This window comes from Pteropus vampyrus, unplaced genomic scaffold, assembly GCF_000151845.1.
Source record: "Pteropus vampyrus isolate Shadow unplaced genomic scaffold, Pvam_2.0 Scaffold143, whole genome shotgun sequence".
NCBI lineage: Eukaryota > Metazoa > Chordata > Mammalia > Chiroptera > Pteropodidae > Pteropus > Pteropus vampyrus.
The window spans coordinates 946658-969239 of NW_011888924.1; the positions used below are offsets into that span (position 1 = coordinate 946658).

The window sequence follows — 22582 nt, forward strand, 5'->3', positions numbered from 1 at the left end:
AGATCATTCTTAGAGAAATCAATTTCCTTGTCTAAACCTGTTTTTTTGTTTTTTAAACAACATAATTTTCTCCACAATGAGGACCAGGTTATTCGTAGTAGTTTAATTTTAGGTATATATGCTACTGTTGTGCTTATAAGATGAAAGTAATTACAGAATTTTAGAATTATAATGGAGAAAGAAAACTGGTGACCCACAAAAAATGTAAACTTCACTTATATGTTCTGATTAAGTATGTAAGAAACAGTGTTCTTCTACACAGTAATACACAGAATAATATATAAAACAACATACATTGCTAAATTCATATGTAATATTAGGCACACCACTACTGGATACTAATAAAATGAGATCTTCCCATCAATGCGCCCATGTCAAAATATGAGAAGGACTTTGGTCCTATTTGGAAAAACAATATTCCCCTCATAGGCTTTTTAAAGTGGCTTAGTTAGGAAAGCCTCTATATTTATATTTTAAATGTACACAGAAAGTTCTTGGGCTATCTTAAATACAGCGCCCAGATAAATACTATGAAACTTCATCTAAAAAAAGTAAATTCAAAACTGTGATTGTGGTTTTACCACAAGACCACTGGAAAAGTCTTATTTTCCTTTTGTGAAATAATAAAGTGAATTGTTAAAAGCATTTTCTCACCAACTCTTCTAATGTCTGACATTAAACATTATGTACACTGCAGGAAAACCCACTTAATACTTAAAAACCACTTAATTCTACTCCTCTTCCCTCTAATACACACAAGGCAGTGCAGCAGCAGGTGAGCACCAGAGTGCTGTGTGTACACAGCTGGAAGGCCAGGCAGCCACTCTGATGTGACTGTGTGTGTCACTAGGGAGAAGGGGACACAAAGCAGGGTTACATTAACAGCAACAGTTTACATAGCTTGCTTTTACCCAAGCACTCAGTCCAGTGTGACCCAAAGAAATAAAAATACTTACTAGCTCAAAACCAAGCAAATGATACTAGTGAATAAATACTGATGATGAAATGCTATTTTAGTTACACAGGTAGAATGTGAAACATTTTAGTACAGGTACAAACATCCTATACTCCTGGACCAAATTACCACCTGATTTTATTATTCCTTATAATTTTCTATAGTATAAATTCAGAGGACAAGAGAATCAGGTATAAGAGAAACGACACACTTGGAATTAACATCACGGCATTAACTTTTAAACTATTTCCAATCTCAGTCACGTTCCTAATTTTTACTTCCAAAGACATTTTATAAGGGTTTCTGAAATGGACATATATTGATAGTATTAGAATTTACTACGCTTGTGACTTAAAATGATTTTTTTGATTCGTAAAATCTACAAAATTGGATCTCTCAAAGCAGCTGTGTTTTTTGGATTCTCAATAAATTAAAATAAAATTTTGGCACATTAAAATAAAACCTGCTGACTACACTTTGCAAAAGTAGTTAAGGAATCTACGGTTTTCTAACCAGATTTTATTTCCTAATGTTTTGACATATAAAGATCATCATCAGTTATATTGGTCAGTGTCCTTTATATTAAGTCCCATGTCATAAATTTCTCTCAAAATTGAGAGCTAGGAAAAGAAAAAAAAAAAACATGAACTGGTGTGATTTTGTTCATTAGATTATTAGAATTACATGATTCATCACATTGCCCTCTTTGCTGTGGCTTCTAGGCAAGCTCAGAGCTAAAACTTGTACTCAACGGAAGCATCTTCTAAGTTATCGATTTTCAGATGTGGTTAATATCATTTATTGCTTAATTATTTTCAGTTATATGTTACCTGCTTAATTAAGCAAGTGGTTGTTACAAAATTCTGCCTCAAATCCCTTTTGAAAGCAGTTGGAGTATAAAGAAATTAAAATCAAGTGTTTTCAGTAGAAAAATACTACCCCTGTAAAAACCCAAAGACCGTGTGTGAGTTTAACAATAATGTTCAGAACATACATACTGTTAAATTTATCCTTAAGCCATCTTTGCAGAACAACAGCGGTGCTTAGACCACTGCATGCATGCACACGCCCAGTTTAGTAAAGGAGATTTTTATCGCGTGCCCAGATCCCAAAATTCATGGAAAATAAAATAATGTTATTAAGATATAATTTCATTAAAAAATTAAATAATAAAGTGTTAAAATTATTTTATCATGAATATCTCTTTTAGAAAACTTTTTTTTAGAAGAGAGCAAGAACAGGATTTCTGAAAATCTCATATTTTAGAATCAGTGATAGATGCAGCCTCTTACTGTCAATCGATATGACAAAATCAAGATGATCTGTCCATTTATTATGCAAAAACTGTTCATATTAGAATAATGATTCTCAGTTTAGAGAACCAAGAAAAGCTCTGAGATGCCAATGTTAGGAAAGAGCCATTTTACTATATTCAAATCCTAAGTTTAATATATTTTCAGGTATCACTGATAACCTTCTTTGAGTCTGTTGTGTCTAATTTGCATTACACTGATGGTGGTTCACAGTGGCTGCTGTGGTTACCCTGACTCCTCGATTCATCTGTACCTCAACAGGTCACATAGACAGCTGTCCTAAGATGGTGACACCACCTCTGGGGCGGATCACAAAGGTTCTCTGTAACGGTCTCTACAATATTCATACACACCACTCACTTCTGCAGCAAACGTAAAAGATCAAGCAATCTCTAAGTGGTTCAGGGTCCTAAAAGAATGACTTAGGATCAAGGAACCTATGTTCTGTTTTTCATCAAATTCAAAGGGATGAATTACAGGAATTCTTTCACTACATTGCAGTTCAAAAGCAAAACGAGAATTACATGTAGAATTACTACGTTAGAAGAAGCTTCCCTAGAATAATCATAATGAAAATACAAATTTTCTTTATATTAAAAAACATGACTAAATCAATCAAATCCTTCTCCAAAATAATTTCAATAAAAGAGATCTGGCAAGTGAGAAATATCTGACAATGAGGTTGTAAATTTCTCTATGTCTTGATATCTACTGATCTGGATGCTTTTAAATGATATGACCTTAAGTAGATACCAGACTAAATATTTTTGTATGAGGGTGGTAAATTTAATGTGCATTTTATCAAATCACAACAAAAAATAGCCTACCATAGAAAATTAAGGTATTATGACAAAAAAAATATTAGCATGGAATAATTAGCTAAATGCACCAAATGCAATGAGAGAAATGGTTAATTGTCCTGAGCTGTATTATTTTCTCTGATTTCTCTATAAAACAGAAATTACTTGAATAACAACTAACCTGTAATAATTATATAGCACATTCACCAAAAAGGACTTCCTAGTTGATATATGATTCACCTTATGGTAGGTAACTATACTTTATAATATTAATTTTCTTATAAATATACAATATGTTATACATTTGAGAGGCCAAAAGTAGATTTTTAGTATGTTGTCTGCATTCAAGAATCTGAAGGAAGAAACGCAGCAAACAAAGCCACAATATCCAAAACAGCTATCACTAGTCCTCTTTGGTTAAGTATTACAAATAGTCCTTTTTACAAAATGGCCTCCTTTGCTTTGCTAAACAGGAACAGCCAGACATAAACTGCTAATCAAATCTCTCTGGAACCAAAATAAAAATTATACGATCCAATATTTAAGATACTTGTGTTTGTTCTGCATTAAACCCAAAACAATGATTTGGAAAAAAAAAATCTTCTATTTTAGAAGTATATGCCCACTTTGTTTTTCTGAAACCTGTGAATGAAATTCAGGACTTGAAAGCATTATATATTAGATTATTTAGAGCACAATCATTAAAAGATATACTTGGAAAATTTAGGACTTACCTGAAGGAAAGAATTACCTCAATGAATAACCAAAAATAAATACAAATTATTAGCATTTCGGGATACATGATAAGATTTTTAAAAATATTACTTATTGATAAAGTTTTTAAAAAAATATTCTCTAAAATTAACTAAATATTGCTTATACAGAAAATCATTTTCACTTTAATAAAAAATGCATTTAGCCTCTTTCCATTGCTTACTGGCATTCCCATGACAGCAACTCCAATTGTTCCAAGACAGACACAAAATATGAGAAATATAATCGCATGTTACAACATTTGAAGAAGTCATATGGTCTTCATACTTAATATTTCAATGAGAAGAAATTTAATTAATAACCTTATTATACTCTCCCTGTGGCTTTATTATACGTAATAATTCTAAATTTTCCCTTTTGTTATCATTGGATGAACCGCACCCTATATATGGCAGATACGACATACGTAAAAGTCACAAAGAGTCCCTCTAAATTTGGCCTCCACTGTGTCAGCTCGCCACAGCACCAAAGCAGTAGTAAGTTATATAAATTTATGTATTTTACTGTACCAATTATTCAATTCTATTAAGCAAACAGACCCTACACAGAACCCTTATCGTAGAAGACAATGGTAAGGCGTAGCATCATCTTTAAAAGAGAATGTAGGTTTGAAAATATTCTTTAAAAATTGTATGGCTAACAACCAAAAGATCAGCTGGTTTTTATAAAGGCTCTAACGAGGCTGGTGGCAAAAATGTAATACATGTTAGTTTAGCAGGAACCACCTGACTATTCTAGTACTATGGCTACTACAATGACTACCTTATTAGTCAGCAACCCCCCAGAAAACAAGTTACAAATTATTTTCCTATAAACATATATTACTGACCTGTGCTGAGTATATTTATATTGCCCAGTCATTATCCGAAGGTAAAAGACTCAAGGTCAAATGAAAAATAACCAATAACTCCTTTGCTTTACCGCCTCCCACCCTCCACTCAAGAAATTAACATGTATTTAATCAGCAGTATTTTATGTATAAATATTTATAAACTTGTTTAAACACATATTATAACAAATAGAAGGTTTAGTTCGTTGTTTAAAAATTATATTATCCCAGGAGGAAGAATAGCTAGGAAGAAGTTTATATATAGTGTGGAGAATATGGTTAGATTTCAATGGGCAAAGAGGTATTTAGACCTGGTATATGATATGGTTTTATTAGAAAAGAAAATTATCTTTTTATTGTTATCAATTGCTCTTCAATTTTTCTTTAATAAAATTTCACAGCAATCTCTTCAAGAGGATACACTAAAGGCCTTTGATTATATATACCCTAAAGAATGTATTGTACTACAAAGATACAAGCTCAATAAGATTTTTTTTTCATCTGAAATTTATAAAGATAATTTTCCATGCTGACAGTGCACATTTCATCCATAAGTTTGAAGAGTCAAATGCTACCACAGCTGGGGGTTATTCTGCCAAATGGCTTCCAACAGGGACTACAGAGATGGAGTCTAGGAGGCATGTGTGTGTGCATGTCGGAAAAAGCAACAGACCTGATGGGAAATAGCCCTTCGCTGGAGTCATTTTTATCAATTACCATCTGAGTGATCTAATCAAACACAGTCTGGTGAAAAAAAAGCAACCCTAGGTAGGAAAAGCAAATATTAAAACAGCTGCTTGATTACCTACAGAGATTAAAACAAAAAGCAAGGAGTGAGGCTGATATATTTCCTAGGGATTTGCTAAGGCTTAGGGGAGGGGTAAGGGGCAGATACCTTAAAAAAATCCATCATGAAAGGAACTGAGACAAGATTATAAAAAAGGGGCCAAGTTATAGCGCGCCATGAGATTTTTAATCTGGCTACCTGTGGTTTCTGTAGTTAAAGCCTTATTCATCCCTAAAACGGGGGGTGGGGGGGCTGAGGAAAGAAAACAACAAAAAAAAATCACATTTATATGTCAGTTTTGCAAATGATCAAACAGCGTGCATCAACAAGAATAAAACATTAAACACTGATGACTTTTTAAAAAGATACCCGTTTTATCAAATATTATTGATAATTACCTGTGAATCTCGTTTCTTGAACTCTTGAATTTGATTTTCGTGCTCCATATTGGCAGCGCGAAGCTGTTTTTCCAGGTTTTCAATTTCCCGTTCATGGTCTCGGGCTAGGCTATCCTTCTCTGCGTTATGCTGCTGTAATAGGTGCGTCTTCTCCTGTTCATGCTCCAGCTTCAGCTCTACTATCTGATTGGACAATGAGGAGGACAGTTCATCAACAGAACATCCTTGTCGTCATGACAACTCATGGACAGCTTAATTTTTCTCTAATTTGTCCAAGGTGAAATTTTTATTTTTGCGTCATTATTACCTCACCCTTGAATATTCTCATTTTGGGGGGAGAGAGATCTAAATCTCCTAATATTCAAGACAGTTGAGCATATTCAGTACACTCTTTTGCAATCCGTTGACACAAATGCCTGAACGTTGGAAAAAAATTATGCTGAATGCTAGGTATTTCCTCCCCCCAGATTTGGGTACTACTGATCAGCAACGGTTATAAATGGTTAATAATCAGTATGCTTTGCTTTTTGCTTAAATATATCCATGTAAAAGCAACAATTAAATCGGTCAGTTTTCTTTATGATTTTCAAATAAAAGATCGGAGCTACATATGCATCTGGATTATTGTATATATACAGTTGTCTTTTTAAAAATAAAATGATAAATTTCAAAGCTCTATTATCTCGTTGTCAGCTACGGTATACTAACATAAACAGATGCTATGTATTCCAGAAGGGCACCTGCTGTGCGGCAAGCTTGCGCCATGATTTCATAAAAAGCATTCTATTCTCAGGGTCCTTTCCCAGTCCACTCCACACTGGAGACTGTGACCTTGGCCAGTCTTAGTCTCTCCCTGCAAGACTGAATGGCAGCCGGAGACCAAGGGCCTGGTTGCCGCAGCTTTGATACTAATCCTCCCAGACTGTGCACAATGGCACCCTACCTGGCCTGCAAACTATAGCCAGCCAGGCTGTCTTTGAAGCAGGTGATGAATAGGGGACTGCAGGAAGCCAGCTTCCCCAGTGAACTCCAGGCCACACAGCTGCTAAGAACAGTCACTTGGATTTTTCTTCAGTTTTGGTGGATTTCAGGGGAAAAAACTGCTGTTATCTAGAATATGTTGTGTTATTTTCGGCGTGAGAATCCATCATCAAAAAAGCTAACAGTAGGAGCCTGCTCCAAATCGATCTTGTTCCGTGCAATGAAGCACCAGACTACCTTATCTTAAAGCTATAGCATTCATTTCTCCAGGCGTGCATGCCGCACTAAATTTCAGAAGTCATTTTCCTTTGAGATTTAAAATTGTCATCCTCTACTTGCAAATTAAGGATCAAAACACATATTAAATTTGCTTCTAAACACAGGTTTCAAAATTTTTTCTTATTGTGATTTTTCTTAGAGAATTGGGAAATCAACAACAAATTTCTGACCACTTATAAATTTATTATACCATTTTGAAGAAAGTATACTAATTTTTGAATATGTACACTTATCAGAACACAATAATGTATAAAATAATATGGGAAAGTTTATTTTGCATCTAAGAATAAAGATGCATTCTAGTGAATTTATGTTCATGTAAAATATAGGCATCATTTTTCCATATTATTCCAATGTTTGCAATATATAGGAAAAATAATATAAAAATATTCTCCTTACACATGGTTCATGCAACTACAATGTTAATCCCCCAAAAAGAGAGCATTTAAAACTTTATTAACAGTCCTGTACTTTTTTTTCAGGCAGCCAAGTGCATGAGTAATTGAGTTAGAACATACTTAGTTCTTGGACACTTCATTATCTCCTACTCAGTGTTATGATATCAAGCATCGTTATAACAAAATTATACATTTTACTTAAAATCATTTAAGTATGTAACAGTGAAAGTAAATAATAAGAGGTGGAAAGTTCTACCGAGTTCTCAAAAGCCTCAGAAAATACAGGGAGAATGAGTGTGACTGAAAACTGATAGACAGCAAAATATTTTACAGTACTCTTGGGAGAAGTAACCAACTGACCTAAAATTAATGGAGGAGTATTACAGATTTTTGCCCAAGATGCATGAACAGAAGTCGCCCTGAGGTCGTTAGTAACGGCATCACCTCGCTCTAGGCTCCAGGGATAAAACACAGTCACAGTTATATCCTCTGAGCGGTTTAAAGAGTCTTGACAGACTGATCATGGACCCTGCCCATATTCAAATTCCAGTTTATTCATTTAAAAAAATCAGGAACAAATCAAATAGATAATGGAATGTCAAGCCTAAACATAGATGTTATTAATTATTAGTTTGTTATTTTCTCAGGACCTGTTGCTCAGTGATGCTAATCAATGAACAAATCTTAAGGTTGCTGGAGTCTTTTAAGGTGAACTAGCTCAGGCTTGGCTACTTGAACCAGCACTGCCTGGCCAACGTCTAGGTATTATTAGCCCTTTCTGGTCTTTACCTAGGTTTCTTCACTGTCAGTATCTTCTGGAAGCTGCATCTTTTCCTGATAAATGGCAGAGTCTGGGAGAAAAACCCTACTGTGCTCTGGAAATATCTTGATGATTATGTTTATAACTACAAAGGCCATCATCAAGGTGAATCTGTGTTTAAATTCAAGGTTTTACTGGTTCCTAGCCCCTTTCATGTAAGTAAATGTTAAAGAGTTCTTTGAATTTTCCAGCTTGGTCCTTTACTTGTGGGCACATCTCGAAGGTAAGCATACGGTAGCATATCTTCCTTACCGGGGACTACTAGACACTTTTGGTTGACCAAAATAATTTCTAATGAAGTTAGTGGTGACCAGAAGGTGGTAAATCATGGAAAATCTGGAGGATGTAAAAGCAGACAGCATTTACGAGGATGAATGTTGAGTGGTCAATGTGGTTTCTAAGTCAAGGTGATCTGGAACCTATGCTACAGGGGAAACAGGATATACCATCACCAAGGAACCTGCTTAATTGAAGCTGACTTAAGGGATTCCTGTAATATAGGAGAGAAAACTTCAAGTTCCCTAGCCAAAAGCAGTGAATTATGGGCCAGGTAACTATACTTGTAGTGCCCACTCTACAGGTATTAAAGCAGACTGGCATGCCTTCCAGGAACAAGACAGTAATTAGCCCTCACTTGCAAGCATCTGGTAGCACCTGGCAGTCTCTTGAGACACTGAACTTGATGGCTTGGTGGTTGGAGTTTGGGTGAGAAAATGGCTTTATTGCCTAGAAACTACTAGGCAATCACATGAAACTGTCATTTTTGTAGGTCAAAATAGGAGATGCGTAAGGGTCCTGCTCCAATCCACTATTCTACTCATCAACATGCTCTGAACATGAAGTTCAAGAGTGAAATTTTGAAGTTCTGAAATCTTGAAAGCAAGCGCTTCATCATAGACTAACCATTTCACAGTCTGTTGATGATGACGTTTTCATTCCAAACGATGCTTCACGAAGTGCCCAAGGGCAGGAGCACGTTCCGGCCCCAAGAAAGACCAAGGAGGAAATGCCAGATATCCAAGTCTCTGGGGGTCTTAGAACATATATTTCAAGTCCTGGCAACTGTTTTACAGTGAAATTAGTGCTAGCAAATATGGTCTGAACACCTTTAAATAACCTTATAAAGAAAAAGACAAAAGGAGATGGAATAAGGCTTTAACTACAGAAACCATTACTTCTCAATACACACCACATAAAAGACCAACACATCCCAATAATACATCTCAATGGCAGTAATTCTAAAACCAAAAACAAATTACAGAAGTGCTAGAATACACCCAACACCTTAATATGGAGGAATATGGTACGAAGTACTAACTAAAATAATCTTAAATGTAACCAAATTATAAAATCTATATTCTATAAGCCTTGGTATAATAGGTTAAAGCCCCAGTGAATACAAATAAAAAAGTTGAAGAATTTGGAGTAATTTAGAGGCTACCTAGCATAACACCCTGACAAGCAGTCACTCAGTTGCTGCTGAACTGGTTTCAGTAGTAAGAGAGGAACTGCCTCATACAGAACACACCTGGCACTGGAACTCCCAGATAAAGATAGCAGAGGAAGCTGAAAATTGTGAAAAGAATAAAAATGAATGTTAAAAACAAAACAAGAGAACTTTCACTGGGAGCAACCAAACAAGGAAAGAGGAATATCATCTTAGACATAAATTTCAAAAGGTAGTAGCCAAGGAAAGAAAGAGAAGATTCTGACATGGTTTGGTGGGACATACTATTTGGTCCCCACTCTCCATCTCCAGAGGTAGACTGCTGAACTGAATATTCTCATGCTGGGGAATATTCTCTACTACCTCGGTTTTGTGGAGAAATAGACTACTAATCAATCATTCCTTTTTCCGTTCTTCCCAGGTGGGGTATAGGAGAGTAAATGTATGGGACAGAAACAGCTGCTGGAAAGAGATGAATAAAGCTGGGAAAGTGAAAAACTGGGGCTGATTCTCCCAGACAGAATCATGAGCTTCAAAGCTACCATAAAAAAAAAAAAAAAGAAAAGAAAAAAATTCTCCAATACAAAGAGTAAATCCTGGTGTGGAACAGTAATAAGATGCTAAAAAAGCAGATAGCAGTTTCTCTAATAAAAGTTGTTCAGAGCTCCAAAGAATTTCTACTCCTCCATCCTTATCATTACCTCGAGGTATAGAAAAGTGAATGCAACAAAATGCCCACGCCCTCAAACTGAAACTTAGAGGAAGGCAAGCTGAAAATAAATACAGAAAAGGAATCAAAGAGAATTCACACATATTATACCAGAACAAGTAGTAGATGTGGACAGAGCTGCCCACGTTAAGCCCAAGCAAGATGAAGGGGAGAAGTGTCTGGACGACCTTAAATTTATTATGTCAGGGAAAAAAATAACCTAGCTAAAGAGGGGGAGGAAAGACGAGAGGCAGAAAGGAAGGAAGGCCCATCATTCTGGAGAGGAGGAAAACATACCTTAAAAATTAAAAACCATTAGAGTGATAGGAGAACTTAATAAAAATATGAGAGAGAACACAAAGATAAGAAAATAAAACAACAAAACTAGGATCAAAATAACTCCATCACAAAATTAATTCTAAAATAAAAACAACAATGAACTGAATAAACATGGCTGAAAATCGAATCACTGACATAGACAAAAGACTTGAGATAATCATAGTAAAGGCCCATGAAGGAGGCAAAGAAAAGATAATGTAGAGAGAAAATTAAGAAAAGAAAATCCATGCATTCACAGATATGGTATAAAAAAATTTCCCTGAAGTTAATGAAGAGATGAATGTGTACATCAAAAAATTACACTGTATACCAAAAACAAACAAACAAACAAACAAACAATTCAGATTGAGGCAAAGAATGGTTGAAGCATACTACAACTAAACTAAAACATGGAAAAACTCAAGGACTATAGAATCTGAACCACTCTTGAAAAAAGAAACAAAAAAACTTGAGGATGAAATTCAGGTAACCAAGAGATGACTGAAGAAGATCTATTAAGAGCAATACACAAGTTGCCAAAAGCAGTGCAACAATGTGTAGAAAGTTTTAAGAAAAGAAACAATGACCAGAGAATTTTATGCCCAGCCAAGCTATCCCTCAAAAATAAGGGGACATACGGTGATTCTCAAGCACGCAGAAATGCAATGAATACGACTACATGTTCTTCTTTAAAAAAACCAGCGATGATATCAGTAGTCAAAAGATGAATCAAAACAAAGGACTCGGATATGGAGAAGCTGTGCTAAAAGTCCTGGTGGTGGTGAGCATATAAATGAGTTAAATAAAAAAATATTCTATATAATTGTGATAATTATAGTTATAAAACAAAGCATGTTACAAACCAACAAATGTATAAATAATACTATCACTGACAAAATAGAGGAGTGGGGTGCGTGGAAGGAAGAGTAGGCATGTCAATTTTATTTTTTATAGTAAGGAGTAAACTAATACTCTGAAAATTGAACCACAAAATTTAAAAATGACCCTAACGTCAATGTATTTTTAATTTTTATTTCTTACTGTTCCACAAAATCATCTTGTATGGTAAAGAAACACTTTCTAAACTTCAGAAATTCTTTCAGTTTCCCTTGTTTTTTCACTTCAACTAATTTCGCATAAAATTAAATATTTTCATAAAAAGGGCAAATATAGCATGATCCTGTTTCTAAAAAACTGTTTTTCTCCGTATATTCACTTACCGTTATCTATCTCTTATAGAAATTTCTGGAATGACGCTCATATAAGATTAACAATAGTTACTTCTAAAAGATAACATTTTGGTAGAATTTTTGCTTTCTTCATTGTGTGCAGTTACCATATCAAATGGCAAAAGCTCGCTTTGGGGGAATATTTACCTGTCATAGCATTACAAGAGTCTTTATCAGGGGACATGGTCTCCAAACACATGGGTTCTGGGTCTGTGAACTGTGAACTGAGATCTGGAAATGTCATGAAGGCCCATGGTTTTCCAATGAAGTGGAGAACTGTCAAAAGTTCACTCGCCAGCTCTTAACTCTTCTTGACGCTGCATAAGTAGTACTCTCGCTGGCCGCTGTCTACCTTGTCTGTCAGAACACCATGCTGTATTTGTTACCACCACAGATCTTTGAAGATCAAGACACCACTCTAGCCTTGCTGCCCATTACAGTAATCACATCACCTTCCCTATGACATTTTAGTGCCTTACCTAGCATCTGCTGTTTTGGAACCCTACCAGCCTATGGAAAAGAGGCAGCCCAGCCCACAGCAGCACCTCTCACTGTTGGCCCTGGAACACAGAGGAAGCCACCACAGAGCTGCCCAACGATACTAGTGTCCTCACCATCAGTGTATTCCTCAGCACCTTAGTGAAGGCAGAATCTTCTAGGCCCTCCCACGGGATAGGTTATCTGGTCTGAAGTAACAGAATCATTCTAATATTTTCATTTTCCTGAGACTTTGACCTCTTCCTCAAAACTATGCCAAGGCAGTTCTGGCATCTCCACTTTGGGTCAATATCGCTGAGGTATTATAAAAGACTACTACCTAATAAAATCACAAACTATTGTAAACGTGCTACATTTTTAAAAAAGAGATGAAGGCCAGTTCAGTGCTATGAACGATGACATACATCAGAATGAAATAGTTCAAGGGCACTATAGCCATTGAAAGACAAGAATTTTTCTACAGGGCTTGCCACATAACACTTCTACATTGTTCCCGCTCCCATTAAGGGCTCCCTGTGAAAAAATTTTGCTTCCTGATTGTAAACGTCAGTGTACCACTTATGCAGTTGATAAGACTCATGCCATTAAGATCCACACTAAAAGACAAGTGCATCGTGCCCTGGCCTTTTCCACTGAAGAGATGCAGACTTAGCATCATCAGGTTATGTCTCTGAGTAAGTTTCTCATTTGCATTTGCAAAACGTCATATTTGAAATGTCAAAGTAAGTTATCAAATTCTCTAGAGCTCTGGAAATTCAGCTTCAGTGGGACAGAGTCTACTGCAAAGTTGGCACCATTTCACTAGATTGATTTTGTGATATCTCACTAAAAGATATTGGAATCCTTGTCTCTTAATTGCAGATATATGACATAAAATGTGCAACTGGACATTACATTACATGAGAGATAAAGACTCCCTTAAAGATAAACTTAAGGACATATACAATCTGCTCTGAGCCTTTGGAGTCAGAGGGAAAATACATTTTAGCACAGAGATACCACAGTATGGCCTGACTTTCTGAACGACATCTTAATAGAAACAGGCACACACAAAAAAAAAAAGAAAGAAAGAAAGAAAAGAGAGAGAGAGAGAGAGAGAAAGAAAGGGAAAGGGAAAGGGAAAGGAAAGGAAAGGAAAGGAAAGGAAAAGAAGGAGGCAGCAGTGCGTCAAGAACAGAAATAGAATTTAGCATCTGGGTGGCCATGTGGTTCCAGGATTAGGTACCTGCAGCAACACAAAGAGCCACCCATGAAATCTGTCAATCAACAGTTCAGCTCAGTCACGCAAGTTCTCTTCATTTAAAAGTTTAATATCGCTGTGCTAACTGCCATCAGAGATGGAACGAGGGCCGCCGGCACGTACTGCCCCCTCATTCCCTCTCCTCTCTAGTCACCCATCAACAGCCTGGCACAAATGCCTGCTGAAGACTCCGACACTGGACGAACCGAGGCTGGCAGCGCAGCAGCGACTACGAAGGAAGCTGATACGCGATAGATGAGCCGAGAGCAGGTGCCATTCTCTGAGTTTTCCTTCCCACTGAACACTTCAAACGACTTACCCAGCACCTGCAGTGATGAGGGACGATCATTACCCTGAGCTTTTAGAACTTTTTGAAAAATTCACTACATTTTCTGTGTTTTTATCTGCCATCTCTCAATTAAAACCCAGGCAGGATTCAGATAGTCAAATGCTTCAAAAAGGTTTTTTCTTGCCGCACCCAAACTGAGGAAATTCATTAACTAAGAATATACCTTCTTAGACAGAGTTCAACATTTTGGGGAAAAAACGTGTCTTTATTGTATATTTTAATTTTAATTTACCTTATATCTGTTTCTTGAAAACACATTCAGTTTGTCTTAATCTAGTGTATCACTGCTTTTGAATGAATATGAGATATAAAAGTCACCCAAGTTTCCCAGCAAGTATGGAATTCCGAAGGACAAAGAGATCAACCCAGTGGTAAACTCCAGTACTAGACTATGTCTTCCCTTCCCCTTCGCTCCCTCACATCACCTACTTCAGTGCTTCACCATTACTCATAATTTTGAATGGAACATGGGCATTGAGGAGCAATCAACAAACAGAATCTGAAGTAGCTGGAAGAGAATGACCTCACCTTCCCTGTCGCCTCACCAGCTGGCTTACCTGCACAGCCTGTGCCATTCCCGGCTCAAACGGATGGCCGTCCTTGCCGCTACCTAAGGTGCGTCCTTCCACCTGTGCCCTGGGTTCTGTCCCCTCTTGCCGAATTAAGCATGAGGGGCGCATAATGATCTCATCACTCTCTGTATCATCAACGTTTTCTTCTCCCTTGGATCACCCTCATCAATAAACAAACACGCTTTTATTACATCTCATTTTAAAAAAACTCCCCCTTGATATACACCCCTTCAGCTACCATCGCATTTCTCTGCTCCCTTTTCTTTCGAAATTCCTCAGAATCGTTGCTCACATCCCATTCTCTCCACTCATATCACTGAGGCTTCGGTTCCCACACTCTCCTGAAACTGGTCTTGTGGTGGTAGCTAAAGACCTTCTTGCCAGATCCGATGGTCACTTCTTAGCCTCCATCTAACTTCCCCTCTTGGCAGCATCTGAAACAACTGGTTGCGTACTTCCTCCTTCCTGAAACCCTTGCTGCACAGGCACATGGCTTATGGGAAATAGCACCTTGCAGCTCTTCCTTCTCCCTCACCGGCTGGTCCTTCTCAGTGCCTTTTGCTGCTTCCTCCACCTCTTCCCGGCGCTAACTACTGGCATGACCCTGGGCTCGGAATTTGGACCGCCTTTCTTTCTTCTACTCAGGTGTCAGCGTAATCACGTAGTTGCTCAGCTGGAAAACCTGTGAGTCACCTTTGAGCTCTCTCTTGCCCTCCCACTCTACTTCACATCCATTAACTGACTCCTACCTGCAAAATATGTCCCCAATCTGACCCCCCTCCATCACTCCTACCCGCCCTCACCTTGGTCCAAGCCACATAGTCTCTTGCCAGACTACTGCGTTGTCTCCCAGCCAGCCTCCCCGCTGCCTCTCCTGCCTCCACTACAACCGATGCTTCACGCGGCAGCCACACAGATCTCTTTAAAGCGTAAACCAGATCTTGCTCAAATGCTCCAATGGCTTCCCAACACACTCAGAATAAATCCTAACCTCCCCAGCAGTCTACAGAAGCTGACATAATCTGCTCTCTGTTTAACCTCGGCTCCTACCCGCCCCCCCTTGCCCCCTCCATTCGGCCATACACCCACCCTCTCCCTCCACCTGAAATGCTCTTTTCTCAGCACAGGTTTTTCTGTGGTTTCCTCCTTCACTTCATTCAGGTTTTAATTAGAATGTCACTTCTTTAGAGTCCTTCACTGACAACTTTATCTAAAATAATACCTTATATGAAATAACCTTCTACGAAATAGCTGTTTCATTCACAAACACTTTATCTTGCTGTATTTCATAGTAATTGTCATCATCTTATCTTATGTTATATTTCGAGAAAGAGGAAGCGAGAGCGCCTGTGTATGGTGGTGGTGTCTCCTCTGCCATAAATACACTGACTCTACTCTGTTCACTGCCTTATCCTAAGCACCTGGGGAATAGTGTTTAGCACAAAGTAGTTGCTCAAGAAACATGCGTTAAATAATGAATGACTGGAAAGACATTGTTTCAATTTTAGATTTTTAAGGTATCGAGAGAATGGGAATCATTAGTTAGCCATATCACTATCTAGGAAACAGTCTTAAAATGAAGTAACCCTAAAACAATACATAACATATTCTTCATACTATAGTTATTGAAAAGAACTGTGTTCATCTTTGCTCTCTTAATTCCCATTCTAGATAAAGGTGCCATTTGTTTCAACCAAGATGAGTAAAGTTCCAAGCAAAACAAAAGAAAAAGTATCTTTCACTAATTATCAATGCCCGTTCTGTTCTATGAACCCAGGCTCCAAACCCATGGGCCTGGGCTCTGTAGCGTCACTGCCTGGGTCTCTGATTCTGGCGGCCAAATAGGCCAGGTATCTGGCACTGTGCCTGCTGCCTGCAGGACCAGTCCATGCCTGGTAGCATAGCTGCACTCCATGAGTTATAGAAAGAAATAATCTGAAAGACCCGTAGCATCACTGGATCGTAAACTGCATTTGTCTTGATCACTGAGGAGAAGAGTGGCTGATATGCAGTTGAGGCCCCCAAATTATTTATTACAAACTAGAAATGGAAAGTCGAGCCGAAAGACTTAAAAAGAGTAAGAAGAACAAGAAAGAAAATGACAGGAGCACACAAGACGTAGATATCAATAAAGCACATGAACGTTCGTTTTGAAGAGATTTTAGGGGGACTCACAAATTCATGGTTATTAACCTCATCTGAGACCTCAATACCAAAATGAAATTTTCCCAAGTTCTTCTAGTTGGATCAGTCAGACCATCACCAAAATGACTGTAAAAATCCCCACTTCCCTTAGCTTTCCTGCCCCCATAATTCCTCCGGTCCCAGCAAATGATCTTGCCTCCTATCTCACAAAGAAAACGTCCAGTAATGAGTGTCCCCATTTTACTACTACAGACTTACGAACTTCTGTGCATCTGTGCCCCCTCCCCCACCAGTTACAGAGGAGGCCTGCTCCTCCCCTCCGAGGCGAACACCTCTCCCTGTGCTTGGGGTCCGGCCCACACACCTCCACCTCCCTGAGAACCTACCTGTTCTAGTGAATATCTTTCCTCTGTTTTCTCCATCTCTTGCTTTCTCTCGCTTTCTCTCGCTTTCTACTATATCCTTTTCCAGTGTAGACTAAATCGTCTAATTTTAAAGAGGCCTTTGTTTTTAGGCTATGTTACCTAAAAAAAATCTAGATGACTAAAAACTAAAATATTTACAGAGGAAAAAACAGGAATTGCATGCTATCTGCTTTTTAAATATCTCCACTGATCTTAAAATTTCCCATTTGCTTATTTTGTATAATTCCTGTCTTATCTTTATTACTGTCTCTGCTACCAAACTATTTAAAGTTTCAAATAATGGTAACGTGTAAGGGGTTGGCCCTTTAGTGTTTTTTATAATCAACAATAAGTATTTATTCATTCTGAAGAATTTGACCTTGTTTATCTGTGGAACTACATTTCCCTTTAAAGGCTTTGTAGTGAAAAGAGAAGATATAAAATATAAGACTAAAGAATGATATGATGGAATTGCCAAAAAAATCTCCATGGTTCAGGAAATCCTAGCATGCCTGGTTTGTTATTTGTTTCCAACTTGAATGAGGTTTGTGAAAAGACAATTAGAATTGTCTTTTTGTTCCAATGGGTTATACAGGAAAGAAACAGGAAATCTTGATGAAAGCTTGGGCTTTACAGGATATTTGTGTGAGTGTTTATCCCATGCGTTTGATGTTTTTCTCTCCACATCTGCACACTTTTTGCCTGCATTTTGGCTAAAATACTTTAAAATACCACTTTGCTTTTTTCACTTCATTACAGTTCCTGGCAGGATGCTTTCTATGAGGGAAGGGCTCAAAAATTAAAACTGAATAAGGAAACTGAGGCCCAGAAGGCATAACTCATTCATTTCCTCTGGATGTCAATTTCCTCATTATAAAAATGTGAGGATCAGACCGGAAAAGTGCTTCTAAAACTTTTCCACCAAAGTATCCCTTGCAGCAGTGAAAATGAATAGTACCCCCCTGGGGGATCTGAGGTCAAAGCCTGAAGCTGCCTCTGCAAGCTGGAATTTTCTTTGAAATGTCCTATTTTATCTTAAACATTCATGAGAACTTTGCATCTTACAAAACAGGAAAGTCCATGTTTGTTTTAAAACGAATGTTCCCGCAATAGTAAAACTACCTTGCTTTCCCACAAATCACCACGGGCATCCAGCACTCCAGGAAATGTATGCAGCTTTACATATATCCTGACACTTGCTCACAACCCCAGGGATCACCCACCCCAGTTTGAGAAGCTTGGGTGATGAGCATCTACATAGCCTTCAAGTGGGAAACACTATAACTATTTAAGATTTTAACATTTAAGAGATGTCTACATCTGCCAAAAGACACATAGACTGTCTGAGGGTCCAGTCAGGCAATGGGACAGAAAGTCACAGAACACTGGAAATGGAAGAAACCACAGTGAGAGGGCAGCCCCCCAAAAGCGCGGCATCCCTCCACGACACTACTGATATGCAAACACACTCAAGTCGAGAAATCTGCTTTCTCATGGGATAAACCACTTGCACATTTGAATACTTCTTTAGGGGAGAACTACTCTGTAGCCACTCAAACACTCCTCACAGCGCCATCTACACACAGGCTCTACTGCTCCCTGGAACACCACGGGAGTCCCATGAGAGTGGAGATTAAGAGCATGGCTCAGGTTAAGGTTCTGACTTTATCACCTATAAACTGTGTGGGATCTTGGGTCAGTTAACCAGATGTGCCTCAGCTCGAACATGGGGGTAATGAACAATGGTTCCTGCTTCACAGGATCGCTGTGAAGACGGGAAGGGGCCTAAGTCAGGTGAAACACGGCACGTAAGGAAGGTCCCACTGACCATTAGCTATTATGATTACCACACAGAACAGGCATAACATTTCCTGGATTACAGACCTCGAATTTAAAAATAAATAGATGGGAGATTCTCCTTAGTCTAATCTTCTCTTGGCAAAATATCTTTATTCCTTTAAATATTCCCTCTGGCATAGTTCCAAACGTTTCTATATGCTGGAAACGCTCCTTTGAACACATTTGAGTCTGTCAGCGTCCTACTTAAAATGTGTAACCAGAATCGACTTATTCTTTCCCCGACCTGATATATAAACGATATCCTGGAGACAGTGCCTTTTCCCTCCACTATCCCATCATCCCAGGGGTTCCGTGCTGTCTTCCTTGCCGCCCCCGCCTTACATCTCTCACACCCCGCAGACCCCAGCCAAATACGTTCTGCAGATCATTTTCCAAACCAAAGCATGGCATTTTATATTCAACCCCAATAAACTTAATCTCCTTAATTTCAGCCGTTTAAAGCTTCAGAAAACTGATTTTCATATTTTCCATGTTAACTACTCCACTGAATTCTAAGCAAGCAGGAAACTTTACTTCTGTATCATCATCCAGTGACTCACATAATTAGAAATCTTACTTCAGGTTGACACTAGTCATTCAAGAGATGGCCCTTTAAACTGTCGCTTAACCACATAAACGTACCAATACTAAACCGTATTTTCCTACATTTCCTTCATGAAGGACTTTGTCAGGTGGCTCAGTGAAGTCCAGATATATTACATCTACTCTCCTTTCCTTATCGCTCACACTGTTCAAAGAAAATGAGCTTAGTTTAATCGGCTTCGTTTTTAGTGAACGCATGGGGCTTGCAGGGACCACTATCATAAGCCTATCCTTTCTCAGGATAAACTTTCACAGTAAGAAAAACCTGAACAATCTGGAGTGATCAGGCAGAGAATACTGTTCCAGTTAACAGAACTGTCTGCTGAAAAAAAAGTTTAAAAGTTTGTGTATTATCATGTCGATAAATATTTTCCTACCATCGACTAACTCATATTCCCACCCTTATCGTTCCTTCGTGCATTACTGCCTGGGGTCACCGTTCTCATCATCCTACTGAACAGGCCCACAAGACACAGAAAGGACAAAAATGGGTGAGAGTTCCTTGGATGGGTTTTTTTTCAATTCCTATTATACATTTATACCATTTATCTTTTTCATAAAAATGAAATACAAATAAAAATGAAGTGCAATAATGTATGGTTTCTATTAATAGTATCAATTCTTCAAAAATTTAATTGTCCTTATTAAGTATTTTTTGACTGAGACTACAAAAGACAAGAAAGTTTGTTAGATTTTTAAATCTATTATTCTGAGAAATGCCTTTGAAGCTTAACAGTCTTTCAGATGAATTTATATGAATGTATTTTTACACTAAAAAAGTGACTGTCACGGAAACAACGGAAGTGCCCTTCGATGGATGACTGGATAAAGAAGCTGTGCTATGTTTATACAATGGACTATTACTCAGCTATAAGAAAAGATGAAATACGCCATTTGCAAAAACATGGTTGGATATTGAGGTTATTATGCTAAGTGAAATAAGTCAGAAAAAGTTGAGAACCATATGGTTTCACTTATACTTGGGATATAAAACTCAAAGCAACAAACAAACAAGACAAACAGACACTCAGGGACACGGACAACAGTTTCATGGTTACCAGATGGAAGGGAGAGAGAGGAGGAAGTAGATAAGGTTAAAGGGGGTCAAGTATATGGTGACAGAAGGAAATTTAACTTCGGGTGGTGAACACGCAATGCAATAGATGACACTGAACTGTACACTTGAAACCTATATAATTTCATTAACCAATGTCACCCAATAAATTTAATAAAATAATAAAGTTTAAAAATTAAATAAAATTAAAAAATACATAAAAGCAAACAAAACTAACGAGGGAAAAAAGTGACTGTAACATTAAAAAGAAGAATGTCACAATATGGAAAATGGGGGGGAGGGTGTACAAAAAGAATCAACCATGACTCCATCATCTAATAATTAACATCATTGTTTAAATATTTTCAAGGTTAAGAATAATTGGGCCTGAGGGTGTAAACAATTTTTATGACTCTCGGTAGCTACTACCAATGCCCTTCCCCAAAAGGCTACATTAATTTATAATGCCACTAGCAATCTACAAAAATACCAATTTTACTAAACTTTTGCCAATTTTAAATTGTACACTGTCCATTCTAATTTGAATTTTATTGACACCAAGGCTGAAGATGTTTCTACATTGTTGTTTACTCAATTCATTTATGTTTCTCTTCTTCAAAGGACAGTCCAGATGATGAAAATAATAAAGAGGGGCCAATTTTCCAACTTTTGTCTTTCTTTGTAATTATTTTGCCTTTACGCCACCCTTGTGAAAAAAACTCAGGTATTTATACTAACATTTTAAGATTAAAACAACAGCAAAACAACAAAAACCGTAAGGTCACATGTCAGATCAGACTTCCTTTTAATGGAACTCAGGTGAGCCACTAACTGCTATCACTTAGAGGGAATAAAATTCAGTAATCAATAGGTTAATTAGTTTTTGACGTAGGTCCCTCTTGATAAAGGATTAAAAATAATGAAAAAAAATGCAAGTCTACAGAATAATGGTTCAAATATTGTCTTTAGAAATATCTTCCTAATTGATCGCCTAAGCTAATTAACATTTTTCCAGCTCTTAAGGAAACAAGAAAGTAAACAAACAAGTTAAAATTAATAGCCACCTTAAATATTCCAAGAATCACAGGATAGAACCTTTTTACTAATACGTAAGGGGCAGAGCACGGAGAACAAAACCGCAAGTCCCCGCCCGGGGGTCGCCTGGCCCGGGGGTCGCCTGGCCCGACACCCCGCCTCGCCCCCACCACCGTCTCCTAAGCTGGGGCCCTCCGCGCTCCACTCCCGCGCAGCCGGCCTTTCGCTTTGGTTCTTAAACACTCCCACCTTGCTGCATCTCAGGATGGCCGAATGTTTTCTGCCAATTACAAGACTACTTACTCTCTAATGAGATGTGCTCTTCTCCCAGCCTAGACTACGACTTCTCCAGAGGCCTCATGGGCGGCCGGTCCCCGGTTTTCAGAATTCTCGGCACAGCGGTCCCAGCTTCCAGGGGTCCCCTGACCACTTCTCAGTGCTGTAATCCCTTCCCACCCTCCACCCGCAAGGCCTATCTACGAGGGTCTTTTCTTTTTTGCAAATCGCTCTCTGAACTGATTTCATTTTTTATTTCAGGGCTGGCCGCCCACCGAACTGTGACTCCTTGAGAAAAGGAACCTTGTTGGTCCCACTTACTGCTCCGCCACAGTGTCGCTAACAGTACCCGGCCCACAGCAGGTACCCCGAACTATTCTTAGAGAAATGAAGACGTCAGACTGGTACTCTGACAGGTAGAACTCAAGAATCACGATAAATGTCTCGATTAAACATTCAAATTGACAAACGGTCAGAATACACTTCAGTGGGGAATTAAAATTCTGTTTCTGGATTTTACTGAAACAAAT

The 22582-nt window shown here is 38.1% G+C and overlaps 1 protein-coding gene across 1 annotated transcript in view; it reads right to left on the reverse strand.

Moving 5' to 3' along the window:
- The window catches only part of CEP112 (centrosomal protein 112), a 350208-nt gene that overhangs the window by 186429 nt on the left and 141197 nt on the right, over positions 1-22582 (reverse strand). Inside the window, exons 18-20 of the mRNA XM_023535655.1 lie at positions 21321-21354; positions 16336-16341; positions 5857-6044 (exon numbers count right to left, since the gene is read on the reverse strand). Coding sequence (XP_023391423.1) covers positions 5857-6044; positions 16336-16341; positions 21321-21354 — 228 coding nt within the window. The remainder of the gene's footprint in view (positions 1-5856; positions 6045-16335; positions 16342-21320; positions 21355-22582) is intronic.